The sequence below is a fragment of the Symphodus melops genome (assembly GCF_947650265.1).
Source record: "Symphodus melops genome assembly, chromosome: 8".
NCBI lineage: Eukaryota > Metazoa > Chordata > Actinopteri > Labriformes > Labridae > Symphodus > Symphodus melops.
Window position 1 is genome coordinate 2,385,278 of NC_136698.1, and position 24,233 is coordinate 2,409,510.

Sequence of the window (24,233 nt, forward strand, 5' to 3'; positions counted from 1 at the left end):
TTTTCAACAGTAGTATCATGAAATCAACTATTCAGATTCTCCCAGTGAGAATCCTGTGTGGTGGTGTGTAATTGGTTTGAATGGTGAAGGAGCGTCAGACCTCCGAATGTGTGTGTGTGTGTGTGTGTGTGTGAGACGCCGGGGTCAGTGGGTGCACCTGTTGTCCTCACTCTCTTTATGTGCATATCATGTATCATAATATTTCATCCCAGTGACGGCAGTACCTCAGTGTGTGTGTGTGTGTGTGTGTGTGTGTGTGTGTGTTTCAGATCATATATCTTTATTTTACAGAGGATTACACCTCACTCCTGTCTTGTGTTACCATGGTTACATAACTGTGTTACCCTGATATGTAAGCGTATTATTGTCATAACTCACCTCGGGATGTCCTGTTGTTTTTTATGACTTTATAAACAACATAATCATAATCACACATCGTGTTCTTTCTCAGCACATTCACGTCCTGAGTCGGTTTGTTCAGTCTGCGTGTTGTAATGGTTATTATGGTCTTGTTGCAGTTATAATGTAGCGGCAGTAATTCATCTGTAAATCAGTCTCACTCTGCGTTTGAGTGTAATATTTGTGTGTGTGTGCGTCTCTTCACAGAGTTGAGGATGATGGCTGAGGGGCGTTTTGCCAGCCTGCCGAGGTCCCTGCATGCCCACCACACGCTGGGTGCAGGCTCTGCTCACCCCGGAGTCCCCTCCTCCTCTCTGGGAGTCTCCAGCAGCAGCACCTGCTCCTCCAGGAGGCTCCAGGCCTCCCTCGCCTCCTCCATGGACCTCCTCGGCTCCAAACCGGGGTGAGTTCAGCACCGGTCGGATTCTGGGGAAAGATGCTGCTTTTTCTTTCGTGTCTCCAAGCTGCTCGTTCCCAAGGAATCAAAGTTAAAAACGGTGATCGAGTTCTCTTTTCTTTGCTGCTACTTCCTCAATAGTTTGGACAAACCCACCTTACTTAGACCTTTAGGAAAATCTGAGGAGGCTTTTACAAAAATGCCAAACGTGTGGAGCTGAGTTAAACACCCAAGACATCAGATGACTCCACTTGAAGCTGAGCAAAAATAAAGATAGCATGTTCATCCGTTTAAAACGAGCAACTTCAACTTGTTAAAACATGTTCATACAGATGGTGAAGTCCGGCTGTGAAGGGGTGAAAAGGTTTCCCTGTCCAACAGAAAGCAGGCTAACTTGGAGTCTACTAGGAAAAGCCAATCCGAGGCTCGCCCTTGTTTGAGAAGGAGCTTTATTCTTCTTTGGCATTTTGTTCCCCATCCGTCATATTTGCCACTTAAATCTCGTCCAATCGCTGAATTGTAACCACTCTTATGCTCGCCTGCTTCCTGTCGTTGGATGGGCGGTACACACGCCAAAACATTCAGAGGCCCAATCCCTTCTGGAGGCCCAGAATGAGACTGCTTTTGTCTAAGTACATTTTTGTTTCAGGTAAAAAGATCAAAGTTGAGATGCAGCGTAACTTCAGCTCTATTTTTCTTTCCCTCCTCAGTTTTCCTCCCGGCAGCAGTGGCAGCCTATCAGAGCTTCCCGCCTCTTCCTACCAACAAATCTCCATTCACGGAACTCTTCCTCGGCGCAAAAAAGGAGGGGCCAACGTCATGCACGGGACCTACGCCTGGGACCCCAGAGCCAATCACGTGCAGCCGATACTGGCTCCCGGGCACGCCAATAAACCCCTGACCTCGCCGCTCGTCCAAAACATCATCGATGACTTTCATGGTTACAGGTAAACAATGTCATTTCATTAACCTCAGCAGTGACCTAGAGTTAGAACGTGTAGAACAGCACAAAGATGTCTGGAGGAAATTCTGCTTCGCATAAACACAATTTGATGAACCACAGATTCAGTCATGTTCTTGTTGTGGGTTTAGTGAGATTTAAGATTTACTTTTGCAGATATTAAACCTCCCAAAGACACAGGGAGGCCCTGCAAACTGTCTAGAGCCACTTTACAGACATGTCGGCAAACAATATTAAACCAATATTGCAACCTTGCAATTGCCCAGGTGCCCGAGATCTGCAGGGTGCCGAGGGCAGGTTAGACCTGGCGCTACTTTAACCCCTCCTCTGATTCTAAGGTAGTGTTGGTGGGCGGCTCCGGCTCCGGGGCCACATTCCTGCGTTGATTTGGCCCCGCATTTCCAAAGTATGATCTTGTCGATCTACATCTACAATATTTTGGCTTTTTTTTTTGAGTTCTTGTGACTCTTCAGGAAACTCTTCTTCAAAGCGAGGACTCGAGACAGAGAGTTCAGAGGTTGAATGTAGAGGAGTGAGTCTGTGAAAGAGCCCTGAGGGGTGTAAGAGTTATCTCAACTTCAGAGGGGAAACACACACACACACACACACACACACACACACACACTTCATCCCTCATCATGTCCTCCATGAGTGTAGAGTTACAGCCGACTGTATCTGATGCAACCAGCTCTGTGTGTGTGTGTGTGTGTGTGTGTGTGTGTGTGTGTGTGTTGCCCCCAGCAGTCGGGTTACCTTTGTAGGTCAGGGTGTGGCGGGACAGATCACAGATTACTGTGAGTCTTTTGTCTGCTCTCTCCATGTTAGATACATTTCATACAGCGCTGACATACAGAGGGACAATTTGTCTGGGTCAAATTCAACCTGCGCAGGTGGCTGAATCATCAAACTCATCCCTTCATTTCATTCATTTTGTTTGAAGACGTTATTGGTATCGTGCTCATCTCAAAACTTCTGAAATATCGACAGAATATTTAAAAATTAATGTTTGTTTTCACAGCTGATTTTCTGTTTGTTTCCAGACAGGCAGGTTTTTTAATCTGATAATTAGTTTGTAAATTAGATGTCTGAATAAAGAGTAGCACATGGTCATTGACTTGACCCTCTTCTATCCAAATTCTACAAAGAAAATTTCTACAGTATGGTTTTATTTAATGTCTTTGCTAAGAGTTTTCTACAGATCGCTTCAAAATGCATCTTTATAAAAACATCTCAGGAAATGTTTCTCTGTTGTTTCAAAGTAAGGATGATTCATAAACAGGACTTAGAAAATACCCACTGCCCGAACCCAACACTCTAACATGTTATAAATATAAAATTAGATATACACTCGTTGGCATTGTTGAAGTAAAATCAGTAACGTTAAAACGATTCCAAGCGGTCCTCTTTGCTCTTCTTGTGGTTGTTTTGAAGCTGCAGATGATTCAAAGCGGACTCCTCTATAAAAAGATGAAGGGCGTGCGTACATCTCAGAGGAATGTAACCACTGGACCGCTCGATCTTGACTTTCCATAGCTCATTCTGTCAGCTGACCTCTGACCCCTGACCTTATGGTGCACCAGCTCCCCATTGGTCAGTTTATCTTTCCGGTGACCCTCAGTGGACCACCGGGAGAGGACGGGGGGGGGGGAGGAGATGACAGACAGCAACATACTGTCAGCACATGCAACTTTTCCTCTCATCAATAAACACTAAAGTATTCATGACGACCTCAGTGAACTCTGCCGTTTATTTTTGATTCACTCACTCAGGCCGAGACAGTGAACTTTAAAAACAATAGTTTCACTGCATGGTTTTAAAGTTAAATCCAGAGAGTTCTGACAAACTGAGGGCCAAAAACAGCAGACACATGACACAAGGAAACAGGCATGACATTATTTACATGTTTTAAATTCACATGCTACAGATTTACAGATTTGAATCTCCAAACGAAGAGGAACTGACAGAAATGACTAAAAGAGAAGAGAGAAGAAATTCACATTAGTCATTGCAGAGCAGTTTGAACTCTGCAGCTGTACAGCGTATTTCTATTCCTCTATGTTTGATGATTCGACAAGTGTGAATCAGTCTCAGCGCTCCCTAATCCACTCTTGATCCTGTATTTGATTAGGTCTATAAACCCCTCTATTTCAGCCCTGCTCAGAACAGGCTGTTTCTGTGTCTGTAGCTTTAAATATGTAAATGAGCTGTGTCTGACCACGCCCCCTCTCTGGAAGGGCTCGGGTGTACTCGGTGCTTTCTGGCTCCATGTCCTATTGTTTACGGTGAGAAGGCAGACTCAGAGGGCAGAACAAACACCTAGCTGTGGGAGTGTCACCCACCTGGGGGAGGGGCTACTGCCCTTTGTGATGTCATCAAGGGAAAATGTCCAAACGGCCTGTTTGAGTACACGTTTTCTGAAAAGTGAAGCAGGCAGAAGACGGAGAGGATGGACTTTTCTCATCATTGGAGGGTTTATAGACAAACTAGTGACACATATTGGTATTCAAAAACATTGTGCAATATATTTAGCATAAATAAGTTAAAACCTGCAGGGAGGCGAGATGACTTTATGAACATCTTAAGAGTAAGACTTCCACAGATCCTCATGTGTCTTAATAACAGCTGAATTTCTTATTGGGGATTAATCAAGTATATTAAAACAGCAAATTATAAATATTTACTTCACAGATCTGTTATCAGTAATGTGGCCTGGTTGTTATTCCTCAGAACTGTACATTCACATTTTGTATGACTGCTTGCAGAAACATTACAGTATGCTCCTCTGAGTCTGAGAGGCTTTTATTGTGAAAACACACTGACCTCTGTAGGCTGCATGCACGCCCTGCACGCTGCTTACAAACTGCTCTGCTGTCTGTCATTTCTCCCTCTTTCCCTCAGAGTATCCCTCTGTAAAGCGGGCTGTGGTCATGCTGAGTATCATGCGGTGAAGTGCTAAGAACAACAGTAGCCAGAAAAAGACTGCGGCGAGCGCGCTCTCCTTCCTACTCTTGTTGTTTTTTCCTCTCTCGCTACTCTTCCACTCTTTCTGTCTTTGTCTCTTGTCTGGGTTTGTCAGGTCGGCTCTGAGGTCGTAAGAAGCTGAAAAATCCAGCGTCTGCTGCTGTTTCAGCAACATGGTCAGAAAAAAGGCAAAGTTAGCTGTGGTTAGCTTCGGGAATGCTTCCCATTTTTTAGACTCACTGCTCCTTGATTCTCAGCTCTTTTTGTGCTTTCAGTCGAAGTGACGGCATCAGGAACAATAAAAGTGTAAGAAAAGCATCCTATAAGAGCGTGCAGCTCGAATAAGAAGCAAAAGAAAGTCTCCATGAGGGATGCATTGGTTTGTGGACTTCATTTTAAAGCCCCAAATTTCAGATTTTGGCTCACACCGTCCTGGGATTAGGGATGTAATGATTCACGATACAGAGTTCACGATATGATTCTCTCATTTATTCTGAGATCATTTGGAGGTGATTGGAGCTTCTCATTTTGGTGTCGATTTAAATGCTGCAACATGTGCTTGTGCTATTTATAAAGTCTCCTCCGTTATCTTCTCACCTCTTCCATTTACCGTCTTATTATCTTGGGGAAGCCAAGATCGACTGCCATGATAACACCTGATATAACTGCAATTGCATTTTGAGAGTACCTGTTCAAATCTCGACACCTTTGAATCGATTTTTAACTGCCTCACGATAAATCTTTACATACGTGCTGGAGATGGTTGCTGAATCTAGCTACTTCAATAGTTTTCTAAACCTCTAGCAGATGTAGTGTCCTGATTGACGACAATACAGTCTTCAAACTTTCTATCAATATCAGTTTCTGCTTCAGACCCACATGAATGTGGTCCGTCGTGGACTATATGGAGCTGAGGTATCTTTGATCAGGAGGTTTCATGTGGTGTGTGGCATTTCTTTTTTTTTTTTTTTTTGCACGTATCAACTTTGCAAAATGTCAGCATGTGTTATATTTAGAAGAAGGAGCCAGAGATGTGCTGTCCATATTTATATTCGGTCAATGATCCTCAGGCAGTGGAGTCTCCCTCTGGTGGTCATTGAATTAGTTGCAGGTGTAAGGCATCTACTTAATTTTTTTTTTTTTTTTTTGGTCTTGTGCGCCGTCCATGATCCAGAATCAGGGTGTAAGACTTTCCTTCGCCTGGTGACCGGGGGTCAAAGATTCTCCATCACCTCCAGCTCTGTTTACGTGCCTGAACTTTGACCTCCCGGGGTTTAAACAAAGTGGAATTTCCCCTCAGTTGTATCACATTGGACTGTAGGAGGCTTTATATGTGGGTGTTGTCTGGTATGTGGTGATTCTCCTCGCTCCCACCTCTGACCAGAGGGCACAGGACGGGAGGTTAGGAGGAGGAGGAGGGGGGGTAGATGGTTGTTGTGGTTCAGGTTTGGGGCCAGTCAGAGGTTCAGCCAACCACGGAGTCCAACACATACCACTACAGTAAAGAGGAGGTCTGATTTCAGCTGCTTTGTGACAGCACAGTCTCGTCTGCCTTCTCTTCTGTGTGATTTGATCAAAGAAGAGAGACAGGAAGGGAGAGGAGGACAGAGAGAAAGTGTAGATCTGTGTTGAGGAGGATTCAGGATGTGTTGGATTAGAAATCCAAAGACCTCCAACAGGTGTTCCTCTCTGCCGACAGAGAGAGAGAGAGAGAGAGAGAGAGAGAGAGAGAGAGTGCTGAGCCTGACTTCAGCCTTTATGAATAAAGACTTTACATTGTTGTGAATGGGGGCTTCTGTTGCGTTACATCACCAAATCCTGCTCATTATTCTGGACATTATAAACTGAGAGGGCTTAGAGCTAAACACATTTGGTTCGGTAAGTAAAACAGCCGTGCTGCTATTCCCGTGGGAACGCCAGCCTCGGCTTATGTGGGATTTTAACTACCAGTCTTACTAATGTAGAGGAGGATTTGAGCTAATTACCCTCTTTCACTGTGTGGAGAGAGTCTGAGCTACTTTATCACACTCAAGGACCAATAGTCGAGGCAAAAGAGGGAGAGAAGTGGGAATGAAAGCGCCTGCTCAATCAAACAAAACGGCCACATTTAAAGCACAAAATGTTTTCTTTGCATTCTCACATTTAAAAAAAAAAACCAGTATGTTGGAAAAGAGTCAATAATACAGCAGCTGAGGGGAGTGCAGGAGAAGTCGATGCAAAATCACAAACTCCTGATGTCTGATGATGTTGCAAATAAACTTTGGAGAAGTGCAAGAATCTAAAAATAACAACAACAAAAAAAATCAATATGCAAGAAAAGCAAGAAAACATGCGGCTGATGGTGTCTGTGTGTGTGTGTGCTGTTACCTCTCTGAGAATTTGTCAGTGGACTCAGAGGAGGAGGCGTGTGGCTGCGATGTGTGCTGTATGCAGGGGGAGGAGAGAGAGGGAAGGAAGGAGGCCAAGTCAGGCCGGCGGTGAGTGAACATGTTTACTACGGACTGAAAGGAGAAAAAGAGAGACGGGCAGAAAGAGAGAGAGAGACTGAGAGTTGAAGCAGTTTGACTTTTTGACATTCCTGGCACACCTTTACCTCTCTGCTCTTGCGTCTGGATGCGTCTGTGACTTCCATTTGGACCTTTTTAAAGAAGCACCACACCTCCACTGATGGCTGCAGTCTCTTAAAAGAGCGGACAGCTGTTTGAGTCTGGAAGCGAGCGTCCTGTCAGGAGACTCACCTGGGCTCCACACAGCCAGCTCGGCAGTTCATCTGTCACGAGAACGGGAGAGAGAGGACTCAGAGACGCAAGAGTCAACATGTGTTCACTAAACAGGACTTTGTCTTTGTCTTTGTTCCCCAGGGAGCCCGCTGCAGGCCTGGACGCCACCGTGGACTATGTCAAGGTAGGAAAAACTGTTTCCTTTGTATGTGATTTAAGGAATCTAGAGACAAATCAGCCAAGACTTTGTTGGATATAGTCTCAGCAAATCTCTCTTTGTGGTCTTCTTTTTCAAAAGAAACTATGACGTTTGTGTTTATATTGAAGTTTCACGCAGAAAAACGATTGCATAGAGAATCACTCTGCCTGTACAAAACCTGTTAAATGAACTTCAGCAACAGTATCTCTGGGACTGGATGAACCACACAGAGATTAAAGGATGCACCAACACACAGTAGCAATCTGCTGCAGATGTGCGGCACAGCTGTGAGCTTCAATTTGCTGCGGTAAATCATCCGCCAAGTCGTAGAGGTTTTTTCTCATAATGTAAAAAAACCAGCAACGATTAAATCAGCACCAAAAGCTGTGGTGTAAGATACACCAGTTATTTAAAACCTGAGACTCAAATATGAACAGTTGAAAGACTGTTTTTTACGAATCGTCACCGCGGTGTCCCCCGCAGGCTTTAATGTAAACATCGCTCACACGGGAGACGTTCATCTAATCTCCCCTCGGCTACGAACAAAACGCCTCTCAGCCATCCGTCTGTCACGACGCTCCAAATCATATTAACAGAAGAACCACCTGAGCTCCGCCTCTCCTCCGCCGCAGAGAGTTGATCATTCTGTGTTCACCTCCGCAGCCCGCTGACAGACGATGTCATTTACTGTTTATGTTTCTGCGTTCATGTCTGCACCTCTCTCATCGTTCTCAGCCTGCACAGCTTTCGCTTCACCATGAGGGAAACGTGCTTGTTTAAAGACGTGAGATACGTGCGCGCAAAGTGGGTCGAAGTCTGCGTTTCACATCCAGATCTGTCCACTTATCACTCTGTGTGTTTAATGCTTTTATGAACCAAACACTCGCGCTGAAGTCTCGAGCAGTTTTCTTCAGCTCTATATTCACAAAATCAATCACGTTGTTGGTGAGTCATGATGTGTTTTCACCCACTTTTCCTGCTTCTTGTTTAGATGCATTTTGTGCCTTTATTGTAGAAATCAGGAAGAGAGAGAGAGAAAGTGTTAAATGACGTGCAGGGAAAGGAGCCACAGGTTGACAGGATTCAGCAGCTGAATCAACAACATGTAGAGAACATGTTTTATTTAGCAGCGTATGTTTTGGGACATTTTTTCATGCAGAGAAAAAACGTCTTTGTCGTTCCGCTTTAAGACTGAATCCAGCGTTGTATGTGGCCTGGAGAGAAGAGGAAACTCAAATGTCTCCACCTCTCTGGTTTGAACGTCTTCATTTGTGATGAGAGCCTTCTCTTTGGGTTGATCATATAAAAACAGTTCAGGCTACAGCGGGATGCAGGGGGAGTAATTATGGGATGTAAACACGTCTTCTCAGATTTCACAAATTGCAAATGTTGCAAAGCACATGAACACAGGTTGTACTTTCTAATGTGTGTTCTTTTCCCAAGAGTTAACTCTTCTTCTCCTCTCCCTCCTAAAACCATCCATCACTCCTCCTCCTCCTCCTCCTCCTCCTCCTCCTCCTCCTCCTCCTCTGTCGATTAGCTCATGTGTTTGGATGCTAACACCTCGGTCTGAAAAGCAAACTCAATCCTTCCCACGAGAGCAGGTCGCACATGTGGACGCTAAGCACACAAACGCACACACAGGCACACACAGGTTGTGTGTATTTATTCGGTCAATTTAGAGTTGTGTGCGAGTGTAAACGGACTGTGTGCGTGTGTGTGTGCGTGTGTGTGTGTGTGTGTGTGTGTGTGTGTGTGCTGACCACAGATGGAGCGGCTGTAACCCGAGGTTATTATATCATACGTGTGAAAGTGTAGCTGTCAGCGCTCACAGTCCAGGTGTGTTTGCATTTCCACCGTGGATGAAAAACACACACACACACACACACACACACACACACACACACACACTGACTGTAACATATCGTTCTTTAGCTTTATGTCATCTCCTGTTGTTGGGGTCAAAAGTGCACGAGTGCTTGGTTGAGCCGTGCGTTACCTGGTGCAGTGAGAGCGAGGTTAAAGGATGGACGTACATTAGGAAGGAAGCGTCTGTCAAGGACAATAAGATGAAGACGTCTCACTGGAGACTATTTCTGTTCCCTCGTCCACGACTCTTTGATCTCATTGTCCGAGGACGTGGCGTGACTTACCGACAGGAAGCAGTGACTGCTTCTGTTGGGGGTCAAATCATCAATAAAACAAATCTGTAGGATAAAAAGACCCGTTTCCACCAGCTGGTCCGCTTCAGTCCGTTTCGTTACGGCACTCATTGATTGGTTTCACTCTCTGAAGTTTGTAGTGATACTAAATTAACTGGTATGACCGTTGGTACCCTTCTGTTGGGATGCTAATGGGACCGATCCGACCCTCGAGGGCGGAGCTAGACACGACGCAGTCCGCTGATTTGTCGACAGAATGGTCACTTCCTGTGTGCAGGCGCGAATAAAAGACAAACATGAAACGCACCTTGTTTAAATATCTGGTGGATTTTGAGAGAGGCTGTTTTATTATTGAGCTTTGGTGTTTTAATAATCAGAGGTGCTATATTGAAAGAAAGAAAAAAGAAATGACCAACGCTGCAGAGAACCGTGAACTTCTGATCTTCTTCTAAAAGTGGGAACACAACTTTTCTTTGACTCTCTTCTTTTGCTCGTTCACTTTCATCCCAAAAATCACCACGTTTCTGAACCCTGATGAAAGAGCTTTAGGAAACAATAATCCTCTTGTGTGTGTGTGTGTGTGTGTGTGTGTGTGTGTGTGTGTGTGTGTGTGTGTGTGTGAGGTCTCAGGCTGCGAAAGTGTTCACCTTAACTCATGAGCTAAACTTTACAGCAAACACACACAAACACACACACACACACACACACGATGTAGTGGTGACAACAGCAGTAAACAGTGTGGCACACTCTGGTGGTGAAATGAAAGAACTACAAGCGGACACAGTCGAGCTGGCGTTGTATCAGGTGTCAGTCAGTCAGTGAGGCGGTTAAAAGTCCAAACAGCCGTGTGACATTCGGCACATCATCGTCCCCGTCTGTCAGCGAGCCAGCACGAGTTCAAACCAGGCAAACAGCCAATCAGCTGCCCCCCCTCACACCCAGCTCCACCAAGCGGCCCGCGGGACACTCGGTCTGTCCGTCAGTGAAGCCACCCAGACGATCAATCAGGGAGTTTGTCGACCTTTAAGCATAGAGGGCGGCACGCCAAAAACACAAAAGCGCACTAAAATAAACAAGAGAGCGATGTGGGCAGGACGATAGATCACACCTACACACACACACACACACACACACACACACACACACACACACACATGCTGGGTAAATATTTAGCTGCTCTTTATGCGTTAGTCTCATCCATACATGTTTATATTTTATGTTTAGATGCTGTACTTCGTACACTTCACTGACGTTGACTTTAAAGGCTGAAAACAATGAACTTTATGATGAATGTGTGTTTGTGAACTCGCCGCCTGCTGGGTCGTTGTTATTGACCCTGTGAGGGCTCACACAGCAAAGCGGGTCATGTAGCACACATCGATACGACTGCCACTAAGATCACAGTCCATTACTGATTAATGAGCCATCACAGGCGCTCTGTGTCTGTAAACAACAACAACAACAACATCCCGTCACTGGTGTTTATGCTCTGGCAGCGGAGCGCGATGAAAGCGTCCTAACTGGTGCAGAAGGGCACCGACTGCACCGCCTAGCAAACCATCGATTTGTCTTTCGAACCCAGCATCTGTTTACCCAAAGTCGAATATGGACTGATGATTTGATCGCACTGCAGGACGACATGACTGCTCAGGGGGTCATGACAAACAGGTGATCATCGGATGATGTGATATCCTTACTTAATGTTGCTTCAAAAACAAATCAGTTACGATGCAACGCGACACAGGATGAGACAGGAAGTTCACTTCAGCTCTGTTCAGGAAGTCAAACGGCACTCCTCAGTTGTCAGACCTTTTTTTTTTTTAACTTTGGTCTGTAATTTGAAATTTGAACCAGCGACCTTCAGGCTCCCGAGCCGAGTCCCTGCAGACTGAGCTCCTGCTGCCTCGATAAGACACGAGGTGAGATGTGCTTCACTCATCGTGTCTTCTCTCGACGCCCCGCAGCGTCAACCACATGTTGAAAACAAAGCCAGACCAGTTCCTACGTATCTTCCTGAAGTCGCTGAGACTTAGTTTTTCCTCCTTTTTGTCCATTTGTGAGAAACAACAAACAGATAGAAATAGAAGACATAGAACCTCAGCATGTGGATCTCTGTCCCTCGTTGTTTTTATAAAGCATTCCTGGAGCGACGGATGTGTGTATTTTAAGGTGGACGTTTAGCCTAGCTGGTGATTTGGGGCCGCTGTGGTTGGCAATAGTGTGTGTGTGATTGAGTTAGTGTGTGTGTGTGTGTGTGTGTGTGTGTGTGTGTGTGTGTGGTGCCCATGGGGAATGTTCGACATGTATTTCCTTTGTGGATCCTCCGAGAGTTCATGCTGTAATTAGTGGCTCCGTTTCCTTGCGGCAGAATATTCCTTTAACCGGTCTCTGCAGGGGTGTCACCCTCAGAGTGTGTGTGTGTGTGTGTGTGTGTGTGTGTGTGTGTGTGTGTGTGTGTGTGTGTGTGTGTGTGAGTGTGTCTGTGTGTGTCTCTGTGTGTATCTGTGTCTCTGTGCATGTATGTGGCTGTTGATGTGTGCATGGCCTTTATATTTGGTCCTTTTCTCTGGTTCTAAAGTTGTGTGTGTGTGTGTGTGTGTGTGTGCTGTTATGTAAGAGCGTACTGGTGTGTGTGTGTGTGGGGGGGGGGGGGGGGGGGGAGCTGGGGCTCTAAACTTGTGTGTGGGTGTAATAGCTCAGCAGTCATTAAGACACACAAATTGCCGGCTATTTATCAGAGTCACTTTGCCGGACAAACACACACACACACACACACACACACACACACACACACACACACACACACCTAATTGACTCTCTCTCCTCTGTCTAGACACAATGCAGAAGTGTTAACAGCAGGTACTGAACCGACAGACGCTGACAGAGGTTAAATGTTTTTACACGGTTGTTGTTCGTGTCTCTCGGTTTTTTCCTCAGAGGAATTTTCTTCCAACACAGGAAATGAAGTGTTTTCTATTTTTAGTCTGTTTGTAACGTTTGGAAGACGAGGTTAAGGGGAGTTAGAGGGCGCAGCGAGTCGGGACCTCCTGCATCAAACTGAATACCAAAGGACGCTAAACAAGACTGAAGAGTTGTGCTGCAAAAACTGCCGTGTGATGATGATTGCTCAAAGGCGAAGACTTGACTGGCACACAGTCCTGAGTCATCAGACTCCTCATGGACTCGCTCTGTGTCTTCAGCCAAAGATCTGCACTTTGTTCTTGAGCTGCGTTATTGTGCACAGAGCAACGAGGAGAGTCACAAACCCTGTCTGGAAACGACTCCTCAGTGTTTTTTGTTTTTTTGTACCCTCCGAAGTTTCCTCCTGTTTGGAACCGAAAGATTTTATAAAGTAAAGCCGGATTAAAAATCTGCGTCTGTCAGATGCTCTCCAGCCGGGCGGCGGGGGTTCAGCGTATTTCTGTGAAACTGTAAGAGCACCATGTGGGATGACAACTAAATACAAATATTCATCCCTCATAATTTAGCTTCAAACAACGTGACTCAAAGCTCGAGCGAGAAAAATCTAATTCGACATATCTGCTGATCTCTGTCTCAGATCTATTTGATGTGTACGGAGAGATTTAGACTTTCCACTTGTGGAAAAAATAAATAATGAAAAGATAAATAATGAAGACAGTTGTGTGTCTCTCTTCTGCTCTCCTCTCTGAAAAATAACAAAGGAAAAAGACATTATAGTTATGTCATCTGGTTGAACAGACAGAGCTGTTTACTGAGCAGTCGGATCCATTTACAATAATCAATCAATCATACCTCAAAAGATCATTGATATCAAGTCAATTCAAAAACTATTGACAGACAACAAAATGGGACAAGAACCAGAAGACTGATAAATAAAAGATCAGGGGGAGATTTTCTTGTTATGTTCTCTAAATCAATAAAGTTTAGTTTAAAGTTAATTTAAAAAAAAGCCAAACATGTATCTGGTCCAGCTTCTCTAACAGGAAGTGTTTAATAGTGCATTGAACGCCTCCCTGTTTGTCTTTTATTATTGATTAAAAACAGTTTGACTTTTCATAAAGTCACAATAAATAACGATTTAATCAAAGTAGATATATAGATAAGAACAGTCATGACATTTTAAAGCTTTATTTTTTCAGAACAAAATGGAGATTAAAGAAGCAGAGAGTCATTTTTATGTGTCTTATTTAAACATTTATGAATTTATGTGCAGTCGCCTCCAGTCCTCCGTCCATCCTCCGGGTGAGCGAGAGAGACTTTTTGAGCCACTCCCAGTTTCTCCACAGCTCATTGGCTCTTAGCAGATCCCATGGTGTTATTCCTCATGCCCTTATATGGGGAGAAGGGGGGCGGGGCAACATGAGGGAAAGTGTGGGAAAGGATCTGTGGAGCTGAGAGGGTTCACTCTGCAGGGGACTGTGGAGGAGAGAGAGAGAGAGAGAGGGCGTGATGATGTTTCACATTCAGAACATACAGAGCATCGGACGCTTCGGCTCCTTCTGTCCTCACGTCTTTTTTGAGCTGTTGTAAATCTGTGATGGATTTTTTTCTCGGAGGAATTGTTATCAGGCTTCTCAGTTTGTTTGTTTTTTTGGTTAAAATGAATCCTCAGATGTTCAGTCGACGTCACTAGAGCGAGTTTGTGAAGTGAATCAGAGAAAAGTTACGAAGGATGTCTGAGCGATGCAACCTGAAGACGCTGACGGCAGCTCTGTGCTGCTTCTACCACAAGAACTCTGTCATCTCTGCAAAGGTGAGAACAGAGGGAGAGGGAGTGTGTGTCTGTGTGTGTGTGTGTGTGTGTGTGTGTTCACAGTCACTGTTGTGGGTCAGTGTTTTGTCTCCGTGACTGTGCTTGTAATTGTGTGAAATCCGATTTGTGAAGCTTGTTTCCGCAAGTGCACACATTCTTTTTGTTGTTGTTGTTGTGCACGCCTGTGTGCTGCAAACTTTAATCTATTCTGTTGTCATTGTGTTTTTCTGTGTGTGAGAAAGAATTAATGACACAACGTTTTGCATGCAAGTGCACTTTTCAGGCCTCCTCTAATCTTTTCTTGTGGTTTAATGGCGATCATAGAGGATTGGTTCGTGCACAGTGAGAAACTTGACAGGTCGGGGGATAATGAAAAAAAAAAGATTTTGCACGCGAGAAAACAATTTTTAAAAAAGTTCCTGCTAACACCTCTAGCATCTCTGAATAGTCCTCCTCTCTCTCTCTCTCACTCTGTGTGTGTGAGAGCTGAACACTGGGCTTTTATTACCCGGACCAGACGCTCTCATAAATGACCGACTGTGTGGCTGTCTGTGTGTGTGTGTGTCTGTGTGTGTGTGTGTGTGTGTGTGTGTGATATACAGCTGGCTTCATCCATAACTGGAGCTGGCACACAGACAAGGCAGTGTGTGAGAGTGACACACAGATAGTTATAGAGGGACCAGGACGAGGGCCATAGTGCTCATGAGGATGATAAATTACTAACTTGTAATAGTTTTTTTTTTTTATGACGTCAGTGAAACGAATGCCATTAAGCTGATTGGATGGAGCGAGCGGCGGTGCAGCAGCAGGCTGAGGTGACGGCTTTAGTCCTCTCTGCGGGTCGGCGTGGAGGTGACGCGCTGTGACTCTGCAGGATCACAAAATGAAAGACACAAAGTGTTGATGCACGAGCACGCTGGGGTCAGGGAGAAGGAGACTTCAGATCAGATCGTATTAACAAGACGGGAAGTCTTTCTGTTCCACTTCTACATTTTGCATTCAAGAAACAAAAAAAAATCCCTTTTTGTTTGACTCGCAGTAATATGCCATTAAAAACCCAACGTGACACCTTTTAAATCGTTAAAATCACAACATGCGCTTCATAAATCTATTGTGAATGGTCGCATTAATAAAGTTGTCACACAAACAAACGTTTTGTGTCAAAGTGACGTCTTGATGTTTGAAGTCTTCGTCCAGGTTTCAGCTCCAGATTATCACACATGCTGTCGTCCTTTCAGTCGGTCCTCCATCCTTCATCTCTGTCTTTCTTTGCATGTTGTCCCCCCCAACAAGCCCCCTCTTTACGTCCCCCGTCTCTCTGTCTGCGTCTTGCCTGAGGTCCATTTCCATTCTCCTCTCTCCCTTACTCGTCCTTCTCTCCTCCATCTGTCTCATTGGGAGGTCGCCATTTCTCCTAAGAAGAGCCAGCGTCTTGTTCCTCTCAGTGTCTGTTCTTTCATATATTTTTGACCTATTTTGAATACTCAGTACTTAAGAGCCGACGTAAAGACATATATAAGATATCCAGCAGATTATGGTTTGAGTTGTGTGTCATATTTATCGAAGGCTTAGCTGCACTGTTATTCAGTGTAAACAGAGAAAAGCTGTTTGTCCGTCATCGATCTTTTTCTTTTTTTTTTTTGCAGGATAAGCTTCTTTTCTCTCTCTGCACAATAAATATGAGTTTACTGAGAACCTGAGAGTGTTTTAGCACTAAGGACAACAAACCCTCAAAGTAAGAAAAAAACAAACAAAAAAAAAAAACACTAGCCTTTTCCAAACAGTCTGATTTCCACACGACGGCTTTGTGAGAAAAGCCTTTTTTGGGGAATTCTGGGTCTAATCTTTTCTCTTGATCCAAATCTCAGACATGTTTCTAAAACGTCGTCTCACAGGAGAAATCTGTTTTCCCCCCTGGATCCGTTTCTGCTCCCGGTGAAACCTGAGCTCTGTTGGATGTGTGACGTGCCACCGTGAATATCTGACTTTGTGCTGGTCGTTAATGTGAGCTAAATATTTCAGGCATTCATGTGCAGCAGCAGCAGCAGCATCAGCTTCCTTTCATCTCACAACGTTTCTCACCGACAGTTTGAATCAGGCTGCTGAACTCTCTTCATATTCAGACGCATCAGTGTGCTTCGTATCAGCGGTCAACAACCTCACACTTTACTCTTCCTCAGCTGCACGTAATGACTTCACACCCGTTTATTGACAGCCTGCATCAAGACAAGATCGTAAAAGGGAAACGTGACTTTCCTAGACAGCTATCAGGGTTTTAATTTATAAGATGATTTTATTTTTTTGGCTTCTAAATGATCTCTTGGTGCCTTTTTTTTAATTCAACAGCGAACATTCCTCGAACCGGTGATTAAAAAAGAAAAGCACATCTGAGCATGACTCCGACATGAGAAGGACAACTGTAACCCACATAGAGTAGTATCATGATGCTCCCTCTCTTTCTCAGACTAACAGATCAGATGCCTCGTCGCCTGTAACCACAGGAAGTAGCATCATTTATTTGTGTGTAAACAGGAAAGGTGGAGGAGTCCTGAGACAGAGATGGAGAGATCCTGAAATCAAAACATTCAGAGTTCTCATCGACGTCCTTCAGCTCAGAGTCCGTCCATCCAATCCTGAAGGCGTTTAACCTCAGTTATGATCAGAAGGTGAATTTAAACAGACATAAAAACTCTGTGTTGCAGAATATGTTAGAAACTCTTGTGAGGTGACGAGTAAAGAAAAGTTCCTGCTGAATAATAAAACAGCATCCGAAAGTTTTCTCTCCCGTTTCTCCCGGAGGAGTTTTAACAAAGTCGCTGCACTTCTGACACTTTGCATTCAAGTTGCGACTTTTTGCCAAACTTCACCTGGAGTTAATGCGACAGCTGGATGGATGCACACTGCGTGATAAAAAAAAAAAATAAAAAAAAAAAAGAGAGAGACAGGCGGAGAAATAGAGCGCAACGAGAATTCAGGGGCAGAGACAGAAACTGAGACAGAGAGACGGATAAAGAGAGGAGGAAGTTCCAGATAAACAGCTCAACCATCTGTTGGTATTTTAATGATGAGGAGGAGGATGGAATAATGATGATGGTCCTTTGTAACAAAAACAACACTTGATATCTGTATGGCAAAACAGGAAATGATGCATCTGTCTTTAGTCAGTAGAAAAAGTCGATCATCTTTACCGAACCTTTAAATGGGTGCAGAATAAATCTTTCACTCACTCCCACGAGCTGTTTTTTTTTTTATCTTTTAAAGGTCACATGTTCTGTCTGTCTAACACTGATATGTGTCTCCAGCCTGTCTACAAACCCCCCCAAATTATGAGACAACTTGTCTCTTCAGCTGTCCAATCTCAGAAATGTCAGAAAAATGTCTTCGTATAAAATCCTCTCGAGATATTTTTACACCTCTGAATCGTGACGCTGCGTCCTAATGATGCATCCCTTTCTTTTTTTTTTAAGTCCCTGCAGTGACATGATGACAAACCCGGATGAGTCAGAGTTGTATCAGGTTGGACGTTACACGCATAGTAAACGACGTGATGGTGCAGAAAGCGTAGTGACGATGCTCTTTAGTGAATGTTTGAAAACAGCTTACAGGTCAGTGAAGTCGCTCCTGATTGGATGAAGGCTTCTGTCTCTGTTTCCTTTTAACATGATTAAAGCTGAGCATCCTCTTCCAAGCATTTCCTCACTCTTTTCTCATCCGGCACATTCTCAGATTATAGAGGACGTCCGATCTCAGCTGCAGGTCAGTGGTGTCATCTGTAAGTCCTCCTGTCAGCTCTCACATTATCACACAGCACACGGGGGACAACAGGAGGATTATACTGTGTTTGACACGATGAGGACTCCGATTTATAAAACTAAAAGGTTATTAGTTTTCACCTTACTGAACTCAAGCTGACAGATCTGTCCGCTGCGTCTGATTGGTTAAACACCGGACATAAACAGCCTCACAGCGTCCTGGGTCTGAACTTTTTTTTTTTTTTTGGACTTAAGGAAAATATTTGCTGCTCCCGTGTGAAATCCAGGTAATCCGAAGAAAATCCAATCCCCTCTGAAATCCTTTCTAACAAAGGATTGGTTGTTCACGTTGGTCTGTCGCACTTCACCGTCGAGCGAGGGATCGTTTTAATGACGTGACCGACTCAGTGGAAGGACTGACGGTGAGGAGTGGGCGTCCTGCACAACAATCCCGTCCTACATTTGAAGCCAATAACATTCATGTTTGCTCAAATATTTATGTCTGAGCCTTCGGATCGAACAATCAATCAATCAATCTTCATTTGTACAGCGCCAATTCATACCAAGTGTTACCTGCAGACGTTTTACAAAAAGCTTCTGCAGATCTGACTCTTTGTTATCGGAGGAGATGGGATAAGATGCAGGAAGGATTCCTCCTTTGTATTTGTCGTGTCCCTGTTGTCCCCGCTTCCTCGCCACTGAGGTGGTCGTGGGGACGACACTGCTGGGCGTCAGAGACGTGGGATGGTAGCAGAGTCCGACCACCTCGCTGTAGGTGGGTGCAGCTCCGTCTGCTGCCAGGACACGGCCTCATCAGTATTGGATCGATGTCCTGAAATAATGCAACATACGTCTGTACAAAGTCCCAACTCGTGAGATTCATTCAGGCAGCATGTTGTTAGTCAGTGTCGTGGAAATATGATAAAAAGAGAAGAAGTAAGAGAGGAAAGATGTGAGCGTGAAGGCAGGACAGACATGTCAGCACACACACACACACACACACACACACACACACACACACAGTGGTACAGTAGAAGTCTCTGATGATGACATCATGTTGCAGGGTTTTATTAAAGGGCAGCCATCATCATCTCTTCTCCTTTACTCCCATTTTCCTCTGGCCCTCTTTATACTTTACTTTGTACATAATCCATCCATTCCTGTCCTCCTCTGACATCATCCCTCCATCCCGTCGGCCTTCTCTCCTTCCTCTGCTGCGCTCCACTTCTCCTCTGTTCATTAGTCCTGCTGGCAGTGTGGCTGCAGATGTAAAAGCATTTTAACTGTGACGGCTGTAATGAGATATAATCACAGATGTGACTGTGATCAATAACAGATCAGTGAGGGGGCCTGTTGTTCATCACGGCTCTGATACCACTCAGATCTAAGAGATTGGATGCTATCTGTGTTCTGTCTCTAGATCCAGTTCAGCAGGTACAGCGGGACGAGCACAGCCATTTAAACCTCTTCATGAAAAAACGTTTTTCAACCAGTCAGATTTATTTCATGCAGCTTGGACCTCAGAAGGTACAAAACATGTGACACAATAAAGAAACCCAACAAAACGACATGACATGACTTTTTTGTTTTTGTTTTGCCTCAGTTTGTTTTGTTGTCACTCTTCACTCGTGTTCGCACAAAGAAGTTATCAAATTTGAAAACGCCATAATTAAGCGCTAGCTGCAAGCGACAGACAGATTGTCCCAGAGCTGCACCGTTGTGCTAGCAGGCACTTTGTGCAGCGAGTATGTTCCTCTTCTTTTCTCTCGTCTTTGACTAAAACAGCTCGACACAGCCAGCGGCTCTCGAGCTTCTCACTCACTGTCGACAGTCACGATTTATGTGTGAACCCAGAGAAACGTGATGCAGCCTCTAAACGTGCTGTTTGTTGTTTGTTTAAGAGAAAAGTCATGTTGTTATTTCATTGACCCGCCGCGCTCTGAACACTGAGTCCATACAGTGAGATCAATGACGGAGGCAGAACATCATGACGTCTCGCTCTGGAACGTGATACGCTGATTTCCTGTCATGCATGGAGACCTGCAGACTCGGGGCACACGGGGGGGGGGTCTATGCTAATGACTTTACACAGACTCAGAGAACACGAGAGCGCTAAATCAAAAGAGACACACAGAACTGAAGAGAGAGAACAAACGATGTTACCATGAGAGAACGGTTTCAGTTTCATGGAGACGCTTACAGACATATTTCCCCATGACGTGTAGCTGTGTGTGTGTGTGTGTGTGTGTGTGTGTGTGTGTGTGTGTGTGTGTGTGTGTGTGTGTGTGTGTTAATGCCCTCGACATCAGTTGCACGTTTGCATCACGTCTGTCTCTCTCCAAACATTCCTCCATGTGAGCAGGAAGCAGCGTGTCGACCTGACATTAATCATTTCCAGCGGGTGAATTACAACCTGGCTGCACATGAATGACGTAGCATTTAGGTAATGTCATGGCGGCGTGCAGCGTGCACCTGCAGTAGAGACATGCTCAGGTACTGTTCCTGCTGTTTGGAGCACGCTTTGTGTTTTTACCATCAGTGTGGAGCTGCTTTACACAGTCGGGCACTTTATTCATCTCTTTTGCTGCTGATCCAATATCCCGCTTTCTTTTTTCCTCATTCCTTGTTTTGTTTAGTTTTTTCCACTCTGAGACAGATAATTTCTCTCCATTGTTCTTCTGTGACTTTGAAGAATAATGCATCCAATCACGACAGCGTGCGGAGAGTGAGTGCTGTCGGCTGGGGCCTTCTGAAGTGTGTCCGTCCTCAGAGGGCGGGCGCCTGCCCTTCCTGTTGACGAGCAGCTCTTCAGTGTATACGGCTCTGATGACCTCGAGTACAACGACAGACAGAGATCATATCTGCTGCACTGATGCTTTAAATTAAAAGACCTGACACTAAGTCACTGAGCGCAGTGTGAAAGCTTACATGATCAAACTGAGATCTACATTTAAACAGCGACTGTTTCATCAGCAAACCAGAGTCAGGGAAAGTTCAAGGAAGTGTGTGTGTGCGTCACTTCAGTGTGTGTGTGTGTGTGTGTGTGTGTGTGTGTGTGTGCGCTTACGTACGTCAGGTGAGGGTGTGTTGGAGGCAGGTCCGGGCAGTTGGGTGGGGTCAGGTTGATGACATCACACTAGGAGGCACCGGGTGGAAAAAGAAGAGAGGAAAATCACAGAGACGGACGGACGGACCGTGTGTGTGTGTGTGTGTGTGTGTGTGTTAGGGTGATGAGTTAACATGTTTGGTGTGAATAGTTAAATGTCAGGGATTAAAACAAATCAATGTGTGAGTGTGTTTGCTATGCAGCGTGTAATTAAGGAAGGAGCGAGAAGGAAAAGCAATGCAGAGACCGAGCAGCTGTCATGTAAGTGTGTGTGTGTGTGTGTGTGTGTGTGGGGGTGTGTTTTAGTGTGTGTGTGGGTTTGGTTGTGTGTGTGTGTTTTGGTGTTTAGTGGGATTCTAAGTGTTTGTGTGTTTTAGTTTGTGCATGTCCTGAGTGTGTGTGTGTTTGTGCATGTGTGTTTTGGTGTTCTGAGTGTGTGTGTGTGGGTTTTTGTGTGTGTGCATGTTGTGTTGTGTGTTCTGAGTGTGTGTGTGTTTTGGTGTGTGTGTGTGTGTGTGTGTGTGTGTGTGTGTGTGTGTGTGTGTTTTGGTGCAGGTGTTTGTGCTGATTCTGTTCTTTTCCTCTCTTGTTGATGTGAATCTGATCAACTCTCACGTTGTTTTTGTGTGTGTGCATGTTGTGTGGTGTGTTCTGAGAGTGTGTGTGTTCTCAGTGTGTATGTGTGTGTGTGTTTGTGTGTGTGTGTGTGTGTGTGTGTGTGTTTTGGTGCTGGTGTTTGTGTTCTTCCTTCAAACAAAGACGTTCATTGTCTCTCAGTCACATTTTTTTCATGATAAATGAACGTTCGCTCGTATCGTCGTCAATAAATAATCCTTCGTATTCCTTCACACGCTGTTTGATGTCGACTTGGCGTTCAGGGTCTTGCCTGAGGACTCATGGTCAGGTGGCTTCAGGAGCTGGGGATCAAACCCCCGACCTGACTGAGAGAGGACCGGCTCGACCTCTGAGCCACAGCCGCTCCTCTCTCCCTTGGAGCTGATGGTGTGTTTGCTCTGGTCTGGTTACTGTGGTGTCACCAGAGTAATATGTGTCATCACGCTGAGCTTTGACCTCACCGCTGTTTGTTTTGTGGAATAAGGAAACGGCTGCAACGTTTACGGTTACTGACGCACGACTTGTTTCGTTTTTCACTTTGGCGTTGACTGCTCGTGTGTTTCTCGTCTCCGCAGTTCTCCAGGGATCAGTTCATCCTGGACTGTCCTTCAGAGAAGCTCCGCAGAGAGCTCGAAGAGGAGCTGAAGATGAACTGTGAGGAGCCCAGGAGCCACGCATGGTACCACGGCACCATACCCAGACAGGTAACACACACACACACACACACACACACACACACACACACACACACACACCTGAGTCACAGGCCCCTCCCTTTTAAAGCCCGGTTTAAAACTTGTTGAACCAGATCACCTATTATCAGACGAACTGCACACACATGCTCACAGAAAGATTATAGCTTCAGTATTAGCCTCAGCAGCTGAGCTGAGGGCAGTGTATAAAAAGCTCTTTCTGTGTGTGTGTGTGTGTGTGTGTGTGTGTGTGTGTGTGTGTAAAAGAGAGAGAGAGAGGGAGATTGTGTGTTCCCTCTGAGAGTGCACTCTGAGATGTAATCATTTTTAATAAGCTCCTTCCTTTGGCTAAACTAAACTACCATTATGTCCTATACAAACACTCGCTTAATTAAAGTGTGTAGCAGCGTGTTAAGGGTGTGTGTGTGTGTGTGTGTGTGTGTGTGTGTTTGAGAGAGAGAGAGAGAGTGTGTAATAAAGTAAAAAGGCAGTAAATTAAAGAAGACTTAAAATAAAGAAACATTTTCAGCTCATTTGATTTCTGTCTAAATGAAATCTCGTTCTGGTTTGTTTGTATGTTTTTGCGCCTGCGGCCGTCTCACAGCTCGACTTTTGTTTACACTCAGTGAAGAGGAGGCTGCTTCATAAAGTCCTGATCATCTGTTCCAGCAGACAACCAATGTCTTTGAATGAGCTTTCACTCTCCTGTTGAGGGTTTATCTTCCTTATATTTCTCAGCTGAGGTGTGATGTCAGAAATAAGCATCATGACGACCTCTGATCGCTTGTTATAGACTTTTAACAGCTGTAAAAAAACCCACAAAAAAACATTTTAGTTTCATGACGAGACAAACGAATCATGTGAACGTTAAGTTGATGCTGAGCAAAAGCAGATTAAAGGAAGTCATGCAAGCCTGCAAACTCATCCACCTTTTACTGAATATGTACTGTACCTTTAAGATCCGATGGCCATGCACTGAAGGGGGGGGGGTTTAGATGGGGTTACTTCGGGTTTGGGGGGGAAGCTAAGATCTCTAGAAAAGTTCACCTTCCACTAAGTTTCTGTTTTTTTTCCTCCTACTTGAGGTGAAGGTCTAAATGAGTCCAAAAGAGCTTTTTCCCCGAAGGAAAGTGAAATGATAAAATATAAATCGAGATCTCTCTGATGTTTTTTTCTCGCTCTATAAATACTGTATTAAGTTGAGGCTTTAAATATCTTCATGTCTTATGTAACTGCTGCAAACCGGCCGGCACTGCGCTCATAGAGACGCTGACAGTAGAACCGTTATCACCTTCCATTGAGTGTTTGGACCGTAAACAAACGCTGCGTGCCTGCATGCTGTTCGTGTTTGTGTCGGTGCGCCCGTACGTGTGTAACCTTCTGTGTCGCTCCAGGTTGCAGAAAACTTGGTGCAGCGTGACGGTGATTTCCTGATTCGGGATTCGCTGTCCATTCCAGGAAGTTACGTTCTGACCAGCCAGTGGAGAAATGCTGCCCAGCACTTTAAAATCAGCAAGAAGGTATGACAGCCGAG

At 44.8% G+C, this 24,233-nt stretch overlaps 1 protein-coding gene across 3 annotated transcripts in view; it reads left to right on the forward strand.

The window, feature by feature from the left end:
• The window catches only part of bcar3 (BCAR3 adaptor protein, NSP family member), a 58,040-nt gene that overhangs the window by 26,149 nt on the left and 7,658 nt on the right, over nucleotides 1-24,233 (forward strand). For 2 of the 3 annotated variants that reach the window (XM_079351159.1, XM_079351160.1), the window contains 5 exons: nucleotides 607-802; nucleotides 1,507-1,743; nucleotides 7,580-7,622; nucleotides 22,583-22,711; nucleotides 24,094-24,219. In XM_079351159.1, coding sequence (XP_079207285.1) covers nucleotides 607-802; nucleotides 1,507-1,743; nucleotides 7,580-7,622; nucleotides 22,583-22,711; nucleotides 24,094-24,219 — 731 coding nt within the window. Of the gene's footprint in view, nucleotides 1-606; nucleotides 803-1,506; nucleotides 1,744-7,579; nucleotides 7,623-14,134; nucleotides 14,535-22,582; nucleotides 22,712-24,093; nucleotides 24,220-24,233 lie in introns of those variants that run through there. The other variant, XM_079351161.1, reaches the window with a different exon arrangement.